General features: G+C 40.6%; 4 protein-coding genes across 4 annotated transcripts; 2 read left to right on the top strand and 2 right to left on the bottom strand.

Moving 5' to 3' along the window:
* Nucleotides 1-13,025, bottom strand: pnpla8 (patatin-like phospholipase domain containing 8). Its single transcript, XM_062443901.1, has 12 exons — nt 12,926-13,025; nt 10,651-10,739; nt 9,559-10,553; nt 9,123-9,272; nt 8,434-8,585; nt 8,125-8,219; nt 7,837-8,008; nt 7,605-7,662; nt 7,226-7,420; nt 4,224-4,419; nt 3,801-4,104; nt 1-66 (listed from the first exon to the last, which is right to left on the bottom strand). The coding sequence occupies exons 2-11, from the start codon at nt 10,655-10,657 to the stop codon at nt 3,830-3,832; spliced, it is 2,295 nt and encodes a 764-aa protein (XP_062299885.1). The 5' UTR covers nt 10,658-10,739; nt 12,926-13,025; the 3' UTR covers nt 1-66; nt 3,801-3,829.
* On the top strand, nt 10,870-12,032 carry akap14 (A-kinase anchoring protein 14). Its single transcript, XM_062444225.1, has one exon. The coding sequence runs from the start codon at nt 11,487-11,489 to the stop codon at nt 12,030-12,032; it is 546 nt and encodes a 181-aa protein (XP_062300209.1). The 5' UTR covers nt 10,870-11,486.
* Nucleotides 13,026-15,290: 2,265 nt separating the features above from the next.
* avpr2l (arginine vasopressin receptor 2, like) lies at nt 15,291-16,495 on the top strand. The gene is made up of 2 exons (XM_062443670.1): nt 15,291-16,116; nt 16,416-16,495. The coding sequence occupies exons 1-2, from the start codon at nt 15,291-15,293 to the stop codon at nt 16,493-16,495; spliced, it is 906 nt and encodes a 301-aa protein (XP_062299654.1).
* Nucleotides 16,496-18,130: 1,635 nt separating this feature from the next.
* LOC134004650 (THAP domain-containing protein 5-like) lies at nt 18,131-20,604 on the bottom strand. The gene is made up of 3 exons (XM_062443996.1): nt 20,432-20,604; nt 19,899-20,085; nt 18,131-19,682 (listed from the first exon to the last, which is right to left on the bottom strand). The coding sequence occupies exons 1-3, from the start codon at nt 20,515-20,517 to the stop codon at nt 18,906-18,908; spliced, it is 1,050 nt and encodes a 349-aa protein (XP_062299980.1). The 5' UTR covers nt 20,518-20,604; the 3' UTR covers nt 18,131-18,905.
* Nucleotides 20,605-20,878: the final 274 nt, after the last annotated feature.

Below are 20,878 nucleotides of genomic sequence, written 5' to 3'. Positions count from 1 at the left end.
GCAGGGGCATGTGGTTAAAGTTTTAAATCTCACCTCAAAATCCAGACCTGCAAAACTCACTTCCAGCTGTGCAACAGAAGACAATGAATTAACAAGAAAGTTTTGAAACTTTTTTTTTGCATGTAGTTTGTTGAATGTAGTCAAATTTAATCAATTAGTTGAATGACAGAAAATTAGTCTGCAACTATTTTTATAACTGAATAATTAGGGCCCGAGCGGCGACTGCAAGTCGCCTGGCGAAAGCCCTATTGAAATTGTAATGTTTATTATTATTATTATTATTATTAGGGCCCGAGCGGCGACTGCAAGTCGCCTGGCGAAAGCCCTATTGAAATTGTAATTATTATTATTATTATTATTATTATTATTATTATTATGATTATTATTATTATTATTATTATTATTATTATTATTATTATTATTATTATTATTATTATTCCGACATTTCGTGCCCCAATTTCGCCCCTTTCCCAAATGCGAAAATGCTTATACTTTTGCATGGACGTCCGGCCTCATCCGAAATTCGATATTTTTGGGTGGTCGCACATGGTCGACGCAGAATGGCGGAATAGCGCCCCCTACAAAGTCCAAAAATGCCCATAGGGAATTTTGCTAACTTTGTCCTATGCTCACAAAATTCGGTACACATATGTATTATACCCACATATGCAAAAAAGCCTCTTGACCTCATGACCTCAACCCAACAGGAAGTCGGCCATTTTGGTTTTGATTTTTACCGCCTAAAATTAACTCCGCCCACAGCGTTCGCCTGATCAAGTTCAAATTAGGTACGCAACATCTCCAGACCTAGCTGAGCTTAAGTTGTGCTCTGCGCATCCGTAGGTCAAAGGGCGTGTCTGCCAGGGCTCAACTAACTTTGGCGTGCTCGCCATGTACATACGAGTGGCTCTCACGCCCACATACTTCATCCAATCAGCTTCAAACTTGCTGGACATGATGATGGCTCCGCCCTGAACGTCCCGATATATTAACTTCCCACGTAACTCATAGTCCGTGTGGCGACGCGGCGACCATCAATTCCTTGCCATGAAAATACGTTTGGCTTTTTGATGGCTTTATTGAACTCGTATCATCATGAAAATTGGTACACAGGTCCAGGGTGCCGACCTCAACGTCTCCATTCGCTCATAGGCAATCTCACTCGTGTCGCCCCCTAGTGGAAACAGGAAGTGCCATATTTTACATCATCATTGTGCGATTTCCACAAAACTTCACATGTGTAATCACTGTCCCACCCTGAACGCAACCGCTTGTGTTTTGTTACACTCTACTGCCCCCTGGTGGATGAACCATCAACCTCTCATAACTCCTTCATGCTTTGTCCAATTCACTCCAAACTTCACATGACTGATGAGTGGCCGCCCTGAACACACCAGACCACACCAGACCATATGTGTAACTACCTGTGACTGCCCCCTACTGGATGAACGAAACATTGCATTTTTGGCCTCCTTCCAGGTTTTTTCTCACTTTCTGCTTCACGCCACAGCCCCGCCATGCCTCAGGCCCCGCGGTGGCATGAGTGAGCGAGGGCCCGCCATCGCCGCTTGAGGCTTTAATTGTAGTAGTTTTTTTAATCATTTTTTAAGCTAAGGTCAAAATATTAAGTGGTTGTGGTTGTAAAATGTGAAGCTTTTCTGTATCATACATGACAAAGATAAGCTTCACATTCTCAATGAATATCTTTGGGCATTTTCTCTATTGTCTGACAGTTTATAGATCAAACAATGAATTGATAATGAAAATAATTAGTTACAAGTTACAGCCCTGATTTGTTAAATGGGGGGATAGCATGATCCAACATGCATCAATAAGTCAACCTGTGCTCACACAAACTCAGAAACTTAAATCTTTACCACACTTTTCTGCATTCAAACTACAGTGTGTCAATTATCCCACCAGTCCCTTAGTAACAATTAAATCATATGCTGTGTACCTGCTGCTCGTTTTAATGCAGTTTCGATTTTATTGCCAGGTTTAAACTTAGATATACTTGTAAGATCTGTCATGATAGCATCAGATTTGACCCACTTAAGAGAACTAAGACTCCTCCAAAGCAAGGCCAAGTGTAAGCAACACAGCCATAAATCAGGCCTTGACAGTTGTGCACCTTCACGTCTTTTAGCCCTCCTACATTACACACAATACCTCGGTGAAGGCATTTTTTTTTTAAAGAAAAAAAAAAAAGCCCATCAATCAGTCAAGCAAGTTGCAAGTTTGACAGTTTGAAAGCAGCAGTGAGGCATCAGTCAAGTGAAATGCTTGTCATGTAATTATATATCATTCTGACATCTGTCATTGTTGGGGAGGTTTTTTTTAGGTATGCCACCGTGCAGCACATTGTTTACGTTGATTGGGGTAACGACAGTGTGACTGGGAGGAATGAATGCTGTGGAATTTCAGTGGATCTTCAATGGGATCAAAACAATAAGGCAGAAAATCGATGTGAGCGATTGGGAAAAAAAGCAATTCATCATCAGGAGACACATTGCATTCCTTTGTAATGACTCCATTATGGGGCTTTAAGTGTGTTTGTGTGTCAAGTATGTGGCAACGGAATGTAGAAGCAGATAAACATAATTAAAATCAAATAACAGGATGAACATTTCTGCAGAATTCCCAAATCAATTATTTTATGCAAGCAAAATGTTAAGGAAATTGCACAAAGGTTAGAGGTCAAGATTTCTGAAAACCAAGTTTTATTATTTTGTGACAATTTTTTTCTCATTGCATGCCACCAAGCAATAAAGAAGGGAGGAATGAAGACAATTGGGATTACTACACTTACAATGTAAAAAGTCTCAGGTTTATTAAGTGCACAACAACAGTAGTGGGGGATGAGGAATTTAGGCGTGGGCAAGGTTAAAGGCAAAAGTTTCACTCAAACTAAAGGGCCACAATTCATTTCTCTGAGCACAACACAATCAAACATGCGCTATACAATGAAGATGATCACATTCCGATTTGTTATCAGAGGAATTAGGTCAGATTTCAGTGTGTTGCTGTATCTGCTTGTACAGAACAGTGAAATAATTCATGAGTATTTCTCTTATCTTAAATTATATCAAGAGCACTCAAAGAATTCATAATTACTTCAAATATTATTTACATTGTTTCCTATCAGAGAGGCTAAGAATCATATTCTACAAAGTGCATGATGTCTTTTCTTCTGTACAGTGTTATAAATATGCAGTCATGTGTAAATTCTCTGTGCAGTCATGTAGTAGTTACATCTTAATGTATTCAAGTTATTGAAAATGAAATGTAATTTTAACATCTTATTTATAGTCTTATGTCTTTACAAAAAAACAGTAATCATATTGGTACTAAGTCTTTATAATATGGTCGTGTTAATGCCATAGCTACCGTCTTTGAAACCAAAACCAATCCACACTTACAGCCTAAAACTTCAAATTCATACATATATGTACACATGTATCTCTTCAGTCTGATCATTAAAGTCAATGATTTCATCACGGAGTCCAAACCTGCTGAATACTTTTCATAGTGCATCACTCAGTCTCCATTAGATGCATTCCCCTGTCCCAAACAGCAATTATTACATCACATCTATCGTTTAATTTCACACTATTACTTATCAAATTTTCATCTTTTAATGAATAATCAAAGTTTCATTTAACAGTCTTTAGTGTTAGGTAGATGATCAAACTGTGTAAACACATCCAAATTACCTCCTTAGATGCTTAAAAGAAATCTGTGTCCAGGCTGCTCCCTTTTCAAAAATGTTTAAAGAGTTTTTACACTCCAGGTCTTCTTACCCTGGGTCACGCTGTTGCCAGTGTAACAACTACAGCTTGGAGATAAAGGGGAGACCCTCGTACATGTCAGCCTTGAGCTTGGCCCACTCGGCCACTTTCTGGATGGTGCTCTTCTCTTGGCCCAGCACGCTCGCTGCCTTCCTCAGCTTGGAGTCGTTGCGTTCCAGATAGCGTTCGCCCTCGCCCTTGAGGAAGTTGAGCTTCTCCGTGCGGCTCTCGTTCAACGGGATGTCCTCGCTCATGTAAGGGTTGAAGCGGAAGTAGGTGTCGGGGGGCAGGAGGGCATCCAGCATGGTGTGCACCTCTGAAACAGGGATGGAGGGAGAGCTTTTAGCCATCAGATGATCATGCTGACACTAGTTAGCCAATTTAACACCTGGGATCTCTGGTTTTCAAACCTATATAAAACTTGAATGGTCATACCCTCTGTATCTGTGGCACTGCTGATGACGTTGGTGATTTTTGCCTTGAGGCTTGTGTATGCAGTGCTGTTCTTGCCCGCCGTCTCGTACCGTCCGGTGCCCAGAGATACCACACACTGCAGTGGGGTGTTGGGCCACAGACACTTACACTCATGGATGGCCAATGCTGTGGGGTTGTTTATCAGGAGTCCTCCATCCTAAAGGAGAGAAGAGAAACCGTAGGGGAAATGATAAATGGAGGGAGAACAACCAATCAACTGTTAAGTAACAAGGATGCACTATTAGCATTAAACAAACTAGACTATCAAGAATACATTCCTCTACCCACTGGCAGGAACTAGTTCAGAGCTTGATCTTGTCTTGTCTTGTTTTAATATATTTCTTGTGACAGCCTGTAGGGGACAAAAGAGGTTAAGTAGACAAGCTGTCCCACGGCTACACAGCTTTAGGCCAGAGGAAAAGCAGCTCATGGGCCTGAGATGCGCAGTGCTGGCACGCATCCCTGTTTACTAAGAAGTAAACAACTATGAAATGCAGTGTTTTTAGCAGCTTCCTGCAGCTTGAATAGATTTTTTTTTTTGGAAATTGGTCTGAAATCTAACAATAAAAAGAGTGTACGTGTTGGAGGTCTGAATTTAGCTTGGTTGCTCAAGTATATTTCAGTGTTCTAATCTTGAATGACTCCATTTAGAAGCTTATTACACATGATGTGCTTCCTCTTTTCATTAGGCTTGTACTCTCATTTTTCACCAAATTATAACAAGATTCACGAAAGAGTTGCTGACAGTAGTGAGAGAAGAGAAAGGCGACAATCAGGCTAAATGGATGTCTGGACCAGTTTAGAGCTTCTGCTCTTTCTCAGTCTTCCCCCAAGCTCAAAACTGGACCTTATCCAACCACTGAAGTGCTTTTGGCTTGGATAAATAGAGACGGAGAGTGTGACTCACAAGAGGTCCGACCCTCTCTGGCAGACCAGGGGTAAGGGTCATTTTCATTTCTCTATAGGGGATGGGCGGTAGAAAAATAGCCAAAAAGCTTAAATCCTCTCACTCATCTGAGCTTAAGGAAACGATATGTCAACAACAACCAAAAACACAAACACACCCAATAATTTATTTACTTACCGTATTTACTATGCTACATTACTTTTAATAATTATTTTCATGTTTCTTTTAAGCAGATATATTTATAATACCTGAATAGGTAGCCACCTAATATTTCACTCTACAACGAACTTATCTGGTGATCAATACATATGTCTTTTGTGTTGTTGATGCTCTTTGTTACGAGGAATAAAAAAAATATTTAAAAAATGTATTATGCTATGGTTTAATAACAATTGATTCTTTTTCCGCAGTGTCTATGAATGCGTCCCTCTCCACTGTGTCTGTGTGTGTGTGTGTGTGTGTGTGTGTATTTTTTGATCCCCTGCAATGGCAGGATTCTCCTGAGAAATACCGCTGCTAGTGCTGAGAACTAGAGTAGGAGTGAGACCGGTGGGTGGCAACTGTAACTCAAACTGTCGATGAAAACACCATGCAGCTCCAAGAGGAATGTGGAGAACAACACACAAAATCCTTGTTCACTCTTCATCTTTCCATCCCCGCTGTCACCACAACGTCCATGGAAAACAACTCAAAACAGACACTTTCTGCAGAGATGTGAACGGGAAGAGAATTGTGCAAACACACTAAAGCATACAGGTGGTGTATTCATGGAAAAAAATTGATAAAACAGCACCCTCATTAGAAGTGGAAGTCATATCAAAAGCAAAAGTACACATTCACATCCCATTCCCATCATCTTGTTAGTTTACTAATTAAAAAGATATGATAGTATTTTTAACACATTTGCGGAAAAAAGCTAGCAATCATCACATAGATTTGGGGGGCTAAAGGTTGCATTCACATTAGTCGCTTTGCTAAATTATTAGCTGTAAAACCACTGAACATGTAGGCATTTGTTTTAATTTGAAATACCTAAGAGAATCAAGGCTTAGATCAAAGATCAGTAAACACGCAGACTGGGATTGAGGATTAGAATCTGTTATCGACTAAAACAACAGGCTGTCAACCAGGGTTTTTGCATTAGGAAACAGCAGGGGAGAGAAATACATGCTAGAAGGGGGGACACGGCTAATTTTGTTTAAGTAGGTTATCAAAATGAAATTAAGCCTTGAGCATAATTGCTACCCATAAAAACCATCTAAAGATATCTGGCCTAATAATCAAACTTCATATAACAACTCTATTAAACAGCTCCCAAAGGTGCTCCATCATATGAACCCGAGCAGCATTAAAGATCATGGTGGTAAAAAGTAAAACGCATTAAAGCTCCTGACACTGTAGTGATTCATCAGATGCTTTTATCTGTCAACGCACCCACCCTTGAACCTAATATTTTATCTCTCGCCTATTCACGTCTGTTCTTTTAAACAGAAAAAAATTATAGTATCCATTACCTAATGCATTATGTCATTAGTCAGCGTGACAAAGCAAAGGAGTGATATGAAGCTGCAAAGCATTCCACTTTGAATTAAAATTTGGGTTATTTTAACATCAGCTAGAATCGTACTACTACGTTTTTTTCCCCTTCCATTTTATAGCACCTGAAGGACACATTAAGACAGCAATTGTCTGACAGACAGGGGCCATATTTGATATTCTCTTTCATGGGGAATTAGAAGCGTTTCCCATTTCCCTCCAGGAAGGCGGTCTAATTAATGAGAAGACAATGCCTTTGATGTTTAAGGGCACCGACCGGTTCCATACCTCCATCTCTTTCTGTTCACACACTTTACAGCCAACCAATTAGGGGACTGCTTTCAAAGTTTTGGGTATGAAACAAATCTACACACATATCCTTGATGTATACACACTCACACATGATCTGGTCTGCATTATGTGTTCATACTCCCCTTCTTCAAAAAATCTTTGATATTTAAATTTAAAAAATATATCAAACTGAACTAAATTTGGCAGTTCTCTCGGTCCCATGTCATACCTGATGGAGGTCTTTTCCCATGACAAATTCCTGGAAGTAGCCTGGGGCGGCAGACGAGGCCCTGATGGCCTCCCACATTTTGTGTGTGCAGTCTCCAAGGTAATGGGATCTTACTCCTGGCATAAGTCTGTAGTTCCTACACACGTAGGCCTTCAGAGGCAAACCTCTGTTCACAATTGTGCTTACTGCTGCCACCTGGTGGACAAAAAAAGAACATATTTAAAAAAGCCAGGTCATCAATATGTTTACAGCCCTTTGGCAATATTTTTGTAACAAAGAACAAAAATAAATGTAATAAAAAAACTATATAAACATACTCAAATCAACAAATGAAGTACTTGTCCAAGCAGTGTAGAGCAGAAAAGATTATCTAACTTACTTTAGGGCAGTGTGGGTCCCTGGCACTTTCAATCATGCGTCCCTCACCCATTCGTTCCCTAGAGAAAACACAAAAACAGAAGTATAGATTAGAATACCCTTTTTTTAAAGAGCATTTACTACTTAAACAAAGGTTTTAGTAATTAGCCAAATTTAAAACCAGAAATAAATCAAGGAAGGAAAACATTTGATTGGTGAAGAAACAAATTGGAAATGAAGCCTCGCAGACTAACTTGAGGATGTTTTCCCAGATTTCACTGTCATAGAAAGCATGGCTCCAGCCCATTTTGACAGTTCCAACAATGACATTTTGCTTGAAGACATCTGACCCCAACTTCCTGTACATCTCCTCGCACTCCTCTAGGGGGATCTGAAAAATCCCCAACATGAAGGCCAGGATGGCACCTAACGCACAGGAACACGCATGATAAGCTGGTGAGCACAGGGCAGTTAAAGGAGGAGACATTGATTATGGAGAACTGAAAGGTAAACAAACTGAACAAACAATGGTAACAATATACCTGTGCTAACTCCGCAGATATAGTCGAAGAGTTGGTGGACCCGTTTTCCAGTCAGGTTCTGCAGTTTATGGAGAGTCTGCAGGGCCAGCAGTCCTCTGAAACCAGTCACAAACTTAACAGAAGTAGACTAACAAAAGAATGCACCTCTAAACCTGGAGGGAAGGTCTCTTCTGTTTGGGTTGCAATGCTAGGTTCTCAGGCTCTCAGGTTGTAACACTTAATATTAATCAGGCAAAATTAGATATGTTATGAATTTGTTAAAAATGTCACAGATAATTCGAAGTTTGTTTATCTTTTTAATAATTATACCTTGTGCCTCCTCCGTCTATGGCCAGAACCCGAATTCCTCTTCCTTTGACAGGCTCTGTATAGCCAACCACGGCCAGTGCTTCTCTCACAGCAGCCTGCAGAGGAAGGTCTCTGGCCTGGCGCAAACGCAACAAACAGGGCAGCATGCTTTCCTAGAGACCCCGAAAGAGAATTAGTGAGACCAGCTAAAAACAATTCATAATCATACAGATGCACACGTACAATACAGACAACTGAAATTTACTTGAAAACATTATTCCATGAGGCACTCCATAAAACCTCCTGATAAGGGATGTATAATCAGGTACAGCAGGACTTTACACATTTACCTTTACACACACTGGTCTCTCTGTCATAGTGAACTGTACAACTCATTTGACATTGACCACAAGATATGTTTCAAAAAAGCTCAGATACAGACAGGTCTTCTTAAATCAAAAGTGTACACCTCATATTTTTGTCCTACATTTCAGTATATCTGATACCTTTAACATGCTATAAAGTTTGAAAGAGAAGAAAAAGATACACTTTTTCAAAAATATTTTTAGAAGTTTAGATATTTTTGGGTGCACATTCTGGGATAAGCTGAGCTTGAGCAATATGTTTATCTCACATTAGACAGAGGGATGCAAACACTGCACTTTATACATTTGGTCTACATCATGCAGCCAAAAAAAATTGACACTAACCTTGATGGCCACACCTCGTGTCTCAGGGAACTCTAAGAGATGGTAGCTGAGTTCCTCCACTCGACTGGTGAGGAGCCTGACATCAGTGACCCTCTGCAGGCCTTTCACCAGGGTTCTGGTCCTGTTGTCTAGACTCACCCTGGCGATTATCTGCATGACAAATACAGATAATGTCAGATGCATGAACAAAATAAATCAAATCTGAACAACTATAGTCGGTCATTGTTCTAACTGAAGGTGATTGTACTGCAAAGCTTTAGAAGGCCTGCACTTTTTTTTCTATTATAACACGCTTTCTTGTGAGTCTAAACAATCTCTGCCTAACCTGTTTTTAGCTTTAGTAATCATACTATCACTTAATTTCTATGATTTTTCATATTTAGCAAAGGACTACTTTTTCATTCAATGTTCATTAGAGCCATACTGAGCATCCTACCTTCTCTCTTTGAGCTAACAGTTGTTGCTTCGCCTTTTCCACTTTCTCCGCTTCACTATCCGTCTTCTCTCCTGCCTTCTCCACAGTGGGCACTTCCACAGTGGCTGCTGAGGACTTGTCCTTTTCAGCTGCGATGCTTTTGGAATCACCTCTGAATTTGGGAACCAGGGGCGCAATGTAGCTGCCGACAAACGCCTGAACGCTGGGCCGAGGATAGGACAGGTAGTGGGTGAAGCCTTTTTTAGGGGAAGTAGTAGGCACAGGGACAGATGGAGCAGCACTTTCTGTTGCAGGGGTATCAGAAGAGGGCCTTCCTTCTGGGGGAGTGACCTGCTCTGATTGAGAGGGAGAAGAAGGGAGAGTAGCAGGGGGGGTAGTGGGTGCTTCAATACTTTTAGCCTCTGCCACTGAGGACAAAATAGGAATGTGGTCCCCAGTTTTAAGAGGAGCAGTGCGGAGAATGGGCTCAGAAACAGGACTGTCCCCTTCTATTTTCGGCTGTGGCCTGTTGTCACCTTCTTCCCCCTGGGTGTTGGTACCAAAGTAACTGTTAATGTGCTGGGCCAAAGTTTTGTAGGTCTCATCCATATTGGTTGAACCTTCCGGGTGAAACAGCTGCATAGTTTGTTTCGCCACAGTCGAGGAAGAGTTTGGAGCAGACACATTAGCCGCTGAAGTTAAACTGGAAGTGGACTTCTTGGTGACAACAAAAGGTTTTTCTGTAAGTTGCTGATGTTGCTTGTCCACATTTTCCTCTGCTGTGTTCTTCCCACCTTCTTCTTCTTCTTCTTTCATGGTGGTTTCATGTGGCGAGGAAGCAGCTGTGCCATTAGAGGTTAACGTCTCGGCTTTGCCCAGAACTTTCTCCACATTGGTGCTGTCGACTGCAGCGCTGCCAGGCTTCAGGCGGGAGAACCTGGAGATGAGGTCTGTGCTGCCTACTGCCTTGGTGACACTGTCTAGTGTGGTCCTGATCCGCGACATGCGTCTGTTGGCTCACAGGGAACAGCAGCGGAGAACTTTTAGGTTAATCAAGCGAATGGATGATGCTTCATGTCATGTGGGAAATAATGCAGCATTCTGGCAGGCTACCTGCCATCAGCTAGAGCAGCTGTAGTACATATTCCATTTTGGAATGAAATGATCAGTGTTGGATTTTTTTCTGCTTGTTTCACTGTTTCCTGAAAAAAATAAAAACAGAAACAAATCATCTGCAGGGCGAGTCAGCAAAAATAAAACAGGTTTTCATAGGACTTAAAGTCCCCCTCCACTCAAAAAAATGTTTTTGTTCTTGCTCAGTTAGATGTTTAAGCTTCACTGTGCAGAATGATGTACTGTGGGCTCCAAAGGTCTGAGACCACTTATGTGCAGAGTTTGACATTGGAGGGCTCTTATCTCATCTGCAAATAGAAAGTTTCTGTGTGTTCAATGAAAATCAGATTTTAAGGAATGGGCCTTCAAGCATGATTTGTGATATCACAAATAGTTTTGAAGCCAATCTTGGTCCAGTATGCAACTTATTACACAAGTGTGATGTGGAAATTGAAAGCCCCCTGTGCACATATGAGAATTGACTTTACACTTAAGTAGGAAATATCTTGTGTCCAGCAGTTAAACGTGTGAAATGAAACATACATTTGATTCATAGATTCATAGATTCTGGGATTCTTAATGATGGAGTACATGCCGGGATTTTAAAGTAATTATACATTTTTACGGAGAAAAAGACATGTCTACAGGGGATTTTTAACATGTTGTACTGCAAGTGAAAATTAGGCCAACAGGGGGCTCCATCGGACATCCTCCCCAGTGCCCTGTAGATGGCATGCCCTGGTAGCCATGGAAACTGTTTAAGCAACAAAAACAGATATTGACACTAGCTTTCACAAAATAACAACTTATACCCTTCACTGCCCCAGCTGTTGTGTATGCCGATCGACCACTTTGACAAGATGGAAGAGCAGCAACCTTCAGCTAATGTGAATTTAACGAATGAGTCGGCTCAACTTGTAAAAACCCTGCTGGACAGACACCGCCACGCTGTCAACAGAGAGCAGGAGAAAAACCTTCCTGACGACAATGTGAAAAATATTCATTGGGTCGCAATCCAAGACTTCACAGTGGACGTGGGGAAAGAGCAGATTAAGGAGTATATCCAAAGTTGGGAGCTACAACCCTGCTGGCGTTATAGTCTGGACACCCTCTACTCCACCGAGGATGAGCATCACACTTTCTACCACTACCGGGCCCGCTTTAGCACCCCGACCCAACGATCACCGATCCAGGGCACGGCTAGTGTCTATTTCGTTGTGGACATATCCAAAGTCAGACCCTGGAATCTGCCAGTAGAGGTTTACTTCATAGTGGAGTCAAACAGGCTGGTACACACAGCGGGGAGGAGCAGGTTCAGAGAGAAATGGCTGGCAGATGTGATCAGGAGCAAGGCTCTGCTCCGAAGAGCCGTGGACCTTTAAACTACACTGTCCAACCACTCAGAGGGAGATTTATTGATCCTTCCGAGCATACTATGTGAATTTAAAGTCCTCTTTCACTCAACCATATGTTTTTTCTTCTTAATCCCAAATTTTGAATGTTTGAGCTTCTCTGTGCAGAAAGATGTTCGTGCAGTGTTTTTATTTTTACTTTCATCTGCAGAAAAATGGTAATGTCCTCTGTGCTCATTAAAAATACAATTTTAAGAGGAGGGACTATACGAGATGACTTATGATACAATTTAGTTATTTTGGAAGCCAGCTCTGGTCCAATATTCAGTTTACACAAGTGTGATCCAGTGCACAAACACTGATAATTAACTTCACAGTGAAGAAGGAGACATGTTGTGTCCATCACATAAATATCATATCCAAAGCTACTGTTTTTAAACGTACGAGCATATGTAATTTGAAGGATTTGAACAAAATAGTATTACTTTTTTTTTCGTGGACATATCAGAGTATGGAGAGGATCAATGCGTTACGTATAACCTGGCAAGGTGACAATAGCTTGTTGTCGTTGCTTTGTTGACAAAACTTGTTGAAATACAGTAACACGACGTTAATATGTTAACCCTGTCTGTCAGTCTTTTATCTCTGGGTCTAAATAGTCTGTTTTTTTTGGACTTCACACTGACTGTACCACTAACACTTAGTCCAAGGATTAACCCACGTAATTCATTTACACGTATTGAGGCTAACAGAGCTGTTAAGGTTATATCATGTGCTTACTTCAGTGAATAAACAACACCAGACCGTGCTTGTTTGCCAGCTAGCAGACGGCTGCTAGCCTAGCGTTAGCTTATGAATGGAGAGCATACAGTCAGCTTGTTCAATTTTAAACATATTCACCATTTAAATAGGCATCCTCTTACCTTATTAAACACACACTGTTCAAAGTGTTTCTGACAGATTTCATTCAAAGCGGTGCAAAGTACATACAGCTATTGGTACTGGTTAGAAAAAATTACCAGGAAGAAGAGAGGAAGTGACGTTGTGAGTACCTTTGATTCTTGGGTAGTGTAGTTCAATGCTTCATGCCACTAGACATCGACATCGTTTTAAATAAGAGTTTGTTTTAGCAGAAAAGAGAACCAATTGCATTTTTAAATGCAGATATGAAGACTCAACAGCACAGCATGTACAACGGCGTATTAGGGCCATATATGTAAGAAAAAAAAAATACTGACTTGGAGGAGGGGGGTAATATCTCGAGACAAAAACTCTGAGATCAAATTCGCAAATTTGCGAGAAAAAACTCTTTTTTTTTCAGAGTTTAATCTCAGAAATTCTGAGTTTTTTCTCGAAATATCTATAATTACATAGATATCGACATATCTATGTAATTATGCCTTAAACTTTCAAGGTCTCAGGCAATCAATGCCTCCACACAATCAACAACAATTAATGAGTACTTTGCATCATCTAGAAATAGCATACTGGCAATGATAGTTAATATAAGATATATTGGAATCCATGCAATACACGAATAACTATTTATTGATTAGTGACATTTTGCCTGGCTTTCTTCCCCTCTTTCTCAATACACATGCATGCACTTGTCTGTCATTCCTTATTAGCTATAAAGTTACCGGGGGTGTCACCGCATTTATACAATGGGCCATTTCAGACAAGTTTTGAAAACTCTTCTTCCAGTCAAGATGAAATTGAGAGAACTACAGTGGGCACTTGACTTATGTGGGCATTCATGGTATTTTATTTCTTAGTGAGCACCGGGGTAAGTTTGCTATGTGACAATGGCTGAAGACTGATCTGATAATATCTCCATACCTTACAACAGATCAAGGCAAATGGCTAAAATAGGTGTGGATGTGCCATTTCAAAAGAAATGAATATATACTAGAACATTTAATTTTCACTTTTCAATCAGGGTGAAACTCAAAGTACGACAGTATTAATAACATAGAACACACAACATAAAACATAGTAATAAGAGTTCAGATGAAAAAGCGTGCCTGAATAGAAAGGTTTGTATAACCTTTGTATAGGTCTGTGCTGCTGTAAGATGGTTATGAAAGCTGTTCCACAAGTGTGGTGCAGCAGGGCAGAAGGCTTGATCCCCAGTGCTTAGTACTGGGGGCCCAGAGGAGCAAACTGCTGGCAGATCTGAGTGTGAAGGTGGAGTTTTATGGTATTAACAGTTGCTGTATGAGTATGAGAAGGCATGTCTTTTAATTGACTTATATTTCAGTAGCGGGACTTTGTAGTCAATCCAGAAGGAAACAGGGAGCCAGTGCAGTGACAACATAATTGGTGTTATATGTTTGTTCATCAGAATCCTGGCAGCGCTGTTCTGAAATATACCAGAGCTTCTGCATGGTCCTGCCAGAGATCCCTGTGAAAAACGCATTGCAGTAGTCCAGCTTGAAGAGATAAAAGCACAGACAAGTTAGAAAGGGGTGTTATGTAGAGATATTAGTGATGAACTATCCTCATTTATATAAGGAGAAAAGAAAAATCCCACGTTCACTTGAAAATGACTTCTTTTGAAATGTGCTGGCTTTTAACCATGATGGTCTGGAAAGGTCTGATAATTTCTATCACAGTAGGGTAGTAATTATTGCTAATGGTATGCTTAGATTTTCAGGTCAGATGAGAGTTCATCAAGCTCTACACAAGAAAAACAATGCAAGAAATGACTCATGCCATTGTAGCACACTACGATGATGATTTGAATATTGTATTATACAAGAACTGTATAATGGAATGAATGAACAGAAACTCTTTCTAAGACCCCAAAATAAACAATAGCTCTTTCAGGTATAACATGAACTTCATCTAAAGGAGAAATAGCTTCTGGTCACTTGCCATGTGCAGCAAAAAAAGAAGAGGATATGATGGAGGCTGGATGCATTACAAGCCTGAAACACTGTCATTTTCTTCTGCCTCATGCCCATGCCACCTTGTATTATGTAATATATCCAACATACAGAAAGTCAATTCCTCATGGGTTAAGTGGGAGCAACATTCTTATTCTATCACTGCTCCTTACATGCAGCACTCTGTGACATGCCTCCCCATTAAACTACGCAGTTCTGCACAAGTGATTATCTTTTGTGAGGTATATGTGGCGGTGCTATTTCATGATAGGCTACAACTTCAGCTGGTTCCTTGATAGCGTTCAGTCTGTCTATTCAGCTCTCAGATTTGGTTTACAGGGAGCAATAAATCTCCCTTTTAAGAACTTTTCTACTTGACATACGAGGAATCTGCGTCTAAATGGATACCAGCACCAACAGCTCTGGAAAGGTAACAGACACGGATGGAGAAGTGTACTATGAACGTTTGGCGCTCATCAGAGCTGGAGTTTTGGGTTTGATTTTTGTGCTTGCAACATGTGGTAATGTTTTCTTCTTGGGTACACTTTGGAAAAAGCGAAAAAGAAACTCTAAGACCCAGCTGTTCCTCTTGCACCTGTGCTTGGCAGACCTGGTGGTCGCGTTTTTCCAAGTCCTGCCGCAATTTTCCATTGAAATTACGCACAGGTTCAGAGGCACTGACTTCCTGTGCCGAAACGTAAAATACTTGCAGGTGGTTGGGATGTTTGCCTCCTCTTACATGATAGTGGCTATGACCATAGACAGATATCATGCTGTGTGTAAGCCGATGGTTTCTTTCATGAGGGGCTCATTTCGGAGGTATCGCTCTATAGGTGCCGCATGGCTGGTTTCACTCGCCTTCAGTTCGCCTCAGCTCTTCATCTTTTCTCTCCGGGAGGTGGAGGAGAACCACTACGACTGCTGGGCAACATTTATTGAACCGTGGGGGAGTCGGATATACATCAGCTGGATTACTCTGTCAGTGTTTGGTCTGCCTGCCGTTATTGTGCTCCATTGCCAAATAAGAATATGCACAACAATCTACTTCAACATGAAGAGGAAAGCGCTCCAAGCAGGGCGCACAGGCACGAAAGGGGTGTCCAACGTGATGCTAAAGACTGTGAAAATGACATTTGTCATTATAATGGCATACACTGTTTGTTGGAGTCCATTTTTTATTGTGCAGTTATGGTCTGCATGGAGCCCAAGCAGTGCACCTACACAAGGTTGGTCTAATTGGGAGGCAAGGCATGTCCAGTGATGACCAGGAGGTCCTCTAGAATCCTTTTGGGGGGCAAATAAAACTTTAATTATATTTAATGTCACTGCTGTGAATGCCTGTATATACATATTAATAATGAACATGATATTTTATATTTTATATGTCAAGCTAATTGACTCTGCTCGTATCTGGACCCTATACGCATAACATCTCTCTTTCTCTCTCTCTCTCTCTCTCTCTCTCTCTCTCTCTCTCTCTCTCTCTCTCTCTCTCTCTCTCTCCCCATCCCTCTCTTTCTCCCAGGTCCAGTGTTTGCTATCATCATGTTGCTGGCCAGTCTCAACAGTTGCACCAATCCTTGGATATATCTCTACTATAGCTAACAATAAGGCATAACTACATGTGCCAAAACTATTACAGTTCATTTAATCTGTGAATGCCACTCAAGAAAGAAGCCAGTCCCTGATGGCTACAGGATGGGGTGATCTGTATATCAATGTCTGATGTTTTTTTTGTTTTGTTTTTTAAAACAACTCCCAGCAAATGTAGAAAATCCATTATGGATCATGTGCTTAAGTCTATTGGTGTTGCAATGTTTTAGTTAATTGTCTGTGACTGTGAAACAAGCGGAGACATTTGCATGTTGAAATATACCAGCATAACAGTTGTTTCAATGCTCACACACACCACAGTACTGTCTTTACATACAGTGCAGGAGGATGAAAAGATGAAAGCCACTTCAAAATAGACCAAGACATAAAATATCATTTTTATTGTATTATACACACACAGTAGTAGTAATGATGTGAACTCTTGTGAGCTGCATAAATTTGTATCGTTTCCTCCTGATTGCATGGCTTTGCCTTTTTGTATGATCAGAAATAGCTTCTGTAGTACAGATGTGGTGCAAAAGGAAATTTATTTCAATTTCATTTCTATAAAGGCATGATGTTTTTTATTATCTATTTTAGTTGTTTTTACTGATCATCAGTTGGCAATTTCCTTGGTTATGAATGACTCCTTTGTTAATGTTGCACATTTAAACCCAATATTATAACTGTACTGCACTTAGATGTCAAGATATGCACTTATCTCTGGAAGATTTGGTCCTTGCCAAGACATCTCAGTGCATTAGCCCCCTAATGCACCACAGTGATGTTTTGTTTTTGCTCAGAGACGCAGGGCAACAGGATTACAACAATTTCATTTCTTTAGTAATTTCGAGAATACATTCTCTTAATCCATGCCATCACAGCAGAGCCCAGAGATGAATTGTGTCATTTTGTAGCCTTTTCATGTAATGCAACACCCTAAAGTCATTTGAAATTGCACTTCGCAAATCCTTTCATATGTGAACTCATTCAATTTAATTAAATCACAAAGCAGTTCACCCTCTCCCCTGCCTCTCTTTCTCTCTCACACATCACAGGTGTGGAAAACCAAAGTGTATCATAATAAAGATCATTGTGTTTCATTCCAAAATCATAAATATAGGCCATCTTTTTTTAGCCTGATGTATTGTAATTGACGTCATGCTCTGCTCAGTTAAAAGCATACATGCGTTCTCTCTTTTAGTAAATTGGATGATGCAGTTGTATTCAAGATGTGGAAATGTACAGTAATATTCTATTTTCATCGCAGGTGAGGGCTGAAAATAGGATGTTCTAACATTATCACCCTGTCACACAATGTTTGTGACCAGGCCTGTGACAGTGAAGAGACAGCCTATGGCGCCTTTTATTCCGGAAAGCTGCTTCAAATAGGATTAAGTATCTCACTTGGCCAAAATACTATGATGACTAATTCAGGGCCCAGGGGTGGGAAAGAGGGAGATAAATCCTACTGCTGGTTCATGTTCATGTCATTGTGGGGTTTAAAACAATCATCGGTGACACAGTGAACACAAACACAGCCCTGGAGAGGAGCATGTTTTAAGATAAATGTTTACAGTATAGTTTATTCATCTTGAAATTAACTGTTTTTCATGTAAAGCAGGATATCTTAGATTTGTAGGAGGCTGTATAGAATGATGTGTGGTAATCAGGCATAGCACAGAAATAAATAGAGCCTCTGTTTCAATGAATATGTCACACTATGGGTATTGGCACATATAGCAAACAGTAGCTGCTGAATTTAGTTCATAGTAGCGGATTTTCCAAGCCAAAAATATGTTTCAGACATGATCCTCAGTGTTCCTTAACAAATCACCATTTAGAATCAACTCGAACAAAAAGAAACTTGTAAATAAATAAAGAAAATATGAAACTATATAAAATCATAATTATTGACACCAAACATCAAATAACTTGAAAATAAACAAAGAACAGCTAACTGTAATAAAGCCAACTGTTAAACACGACGATGACGATAAAATACAACAGGCTGATGGCCCTGCATAACAAAAACAGAAATACATTCATTTTTTTCAAGTTCAAAACATTATTGATGGTATCTGAGATCTGATCATGTAAAATATGTCGACACCTGACAGGATATGTAACGCATAGCAACAAACCAAAGCTTTAAAAAGTGGAGCGTTAAGACACTTCCTTTAAAGATGGCCAAACAGTGCCACTATGTGGACATAAATTGATATACAATTGTAAAATGGAAATATGAGCGCAAATGGTGAGTACCAACAGATTTGAGGAAAATCAGACACATTTTTGCTGCTGTGCTTTATGTATGGAATGTATTAGAGTATGTAACACATTTGCAAAAGTGATTCAAGTGTAACAATTAAATACATGTACATTCACAATCAGAGTGCACACCGGTCCATTACTTGCAAAATCAGAGCAACACGGATGATATATTATCTTCTAAAACTTTCTGCTTCTCTTTAAAACCAGCACTATCCCTCTTCAGGAGGGCTATCTCAGTCTCCAGAGTGTGGATTTTAGCCATAGTGCTCTCTTCCCTGTGATCAAGTTCCAAGATCTTTGCGTGCAAACTCAAGATTTTACTCCAAAGCTGATCTTTGTCCGTGTCCGGTCTACAGTAAGAGTGCTCGTAAACAGAAATGTGCTCTCCCTCACTGGGTCCTCTGTCCCCTAAAAGGCAGCCTGCAGGATCATCCTTGACAATTTCCACAGGAACAAAGCTAAAAGCCTGGCCTAGTGCTGCTTGGAGGGCAGCTGCATCCACATTTGCCTCACCGTTGGAGAGGGAGCCTAGCGATTCGCAGCACAACACAGTCACAGTCGATTTCCCCTGTTCCTCAGAATGGAGCTCATTGCATGGGGACAGTGAGAGACAGGACGCTATTGGCATTCCACAGTCACCTTGTATCTCACAAGCAGTGGTCTCTATTTCTGAGACATTTGAATGACAGAAGTTGCCGGTGTCTGGGACAAGAGGTAGCTCAAATACACCTACATGAATTGGATCTGTCAACTCTGTGTGCTCTTCAACTACGTGATTCATTGTAGTTGACTGGATCTTTTTGCATGTTCTGCTCAATATGAGCGGCCTCTTATTGAGAGGGGAGTCAGATCCAGTGGGCTCGATGTCAAATGTCCTGGATTTAGCTTTGGGGCTTCTTTTAATGGTGGCCACTTTCTCACAATCCTGAGATAAAAAAAAGGAGATGGGTTTAGACAATAAAATCTGAATTCCTGGTCAAACACATGCAACAGAATTAAAAATTAAGTAAAGCCTTGCTGCAAACCAAAAATTCAGCTTTGGATAGCCTTAACACTGCAAGTGAAAGAGTGCTCTTACATATTATGCTCTTTCACTGACATTAACTTGAGTTTTTGGTGTGTGTAAGGACAGATAACATACATCTTCAATGGAGGGAAAAATAGTTGGGATGGCTGTGTTTTTCAGGTAGCGGATGCCCCATCGGATGTCAAAGCAGTCCTCTGTGAAGTGCTCGCTGCACAGATACTGATGTCGACTCGGGGTCCACTCCTCCCGCTTCATGTTGTCCACCCATCTCTGAAGCCTTGGTTTGTCTTGCAAGGGAAATCTGGTGGACAGTAGGGAGGGACAAGTAAAGTCTTTGTCAGTCCAGCTGAGATGCATTATAAGCATTATAATGTGTATGTTGCATCGTTCCAAACATGATCACTATTCTGCACTGCCTCCCAACAGCCTCACATATCCCTTTCCCCCCACGTCACATAAACACCAACAATAATATACATCTAATATAATACCGTTTCTAACATGGCAAACACTACTGTTAACCTCCCACAACTACTATATCTTATATTATCTTCGACTAAAGATGGAAAGCTATCAACAAAGCAGCACCTGGAGCTAAATAAACAAACATTTCAACTCATACATCACAGAAAAAAAAGCCAACATACGGATAGAAGCTAATTCTCTTGTTATCTTGTCTAGACGCAGTCCCCCCGCGGTTCCTGCATGTTTTCACTGCGCAGTATCGTGGCATATCTGCGGCGACATTACATAAAAAAACGTTTTAAGCGACGTTTGTGGCAATTTTTTTAAACATAAAGCGCTCACGAACTGTCACCTCCGGGTTTGTGGGCTCACGTAGCGGAGATGACGTTGTCGCTGTTACGCTCATTATCAAGAAAGTTCACCTACGGTCTGTGATCACAAACGTTTGCGCAACCGCACCGAAGCGAAGTTATTTTGACAAAGGAGGACACACCTCCTTTGAGCATTCATCATATATTTTGAGCGAAATTAATTCAGAAAAGCACAAATATACGCGTATTCGTGCTACAGAGTGGGATTTAAACATGTGGAGTTTTTTACAGGTTGATCAAAGAAGAGCAAAGCGAAGA

The sequence above is a fragment of the Scomber scombrus genome, chromosome 22 (assembly GCF_963691925.1).
Source record: "Scomber scombrus chromosome 22, fScoSco1.1, whole genome shotgun sequence".
Classification (NCBI taxonomy): domain Eukaryota; kingdom Metazoa; phylum Chordata; class Actinopteri; order Scombriformes; family Scombridae; genus Scomber; species Scomber scombrus.
This window is presented reverse-complemented; position numbering and strand designations above follow the sequence as displayed.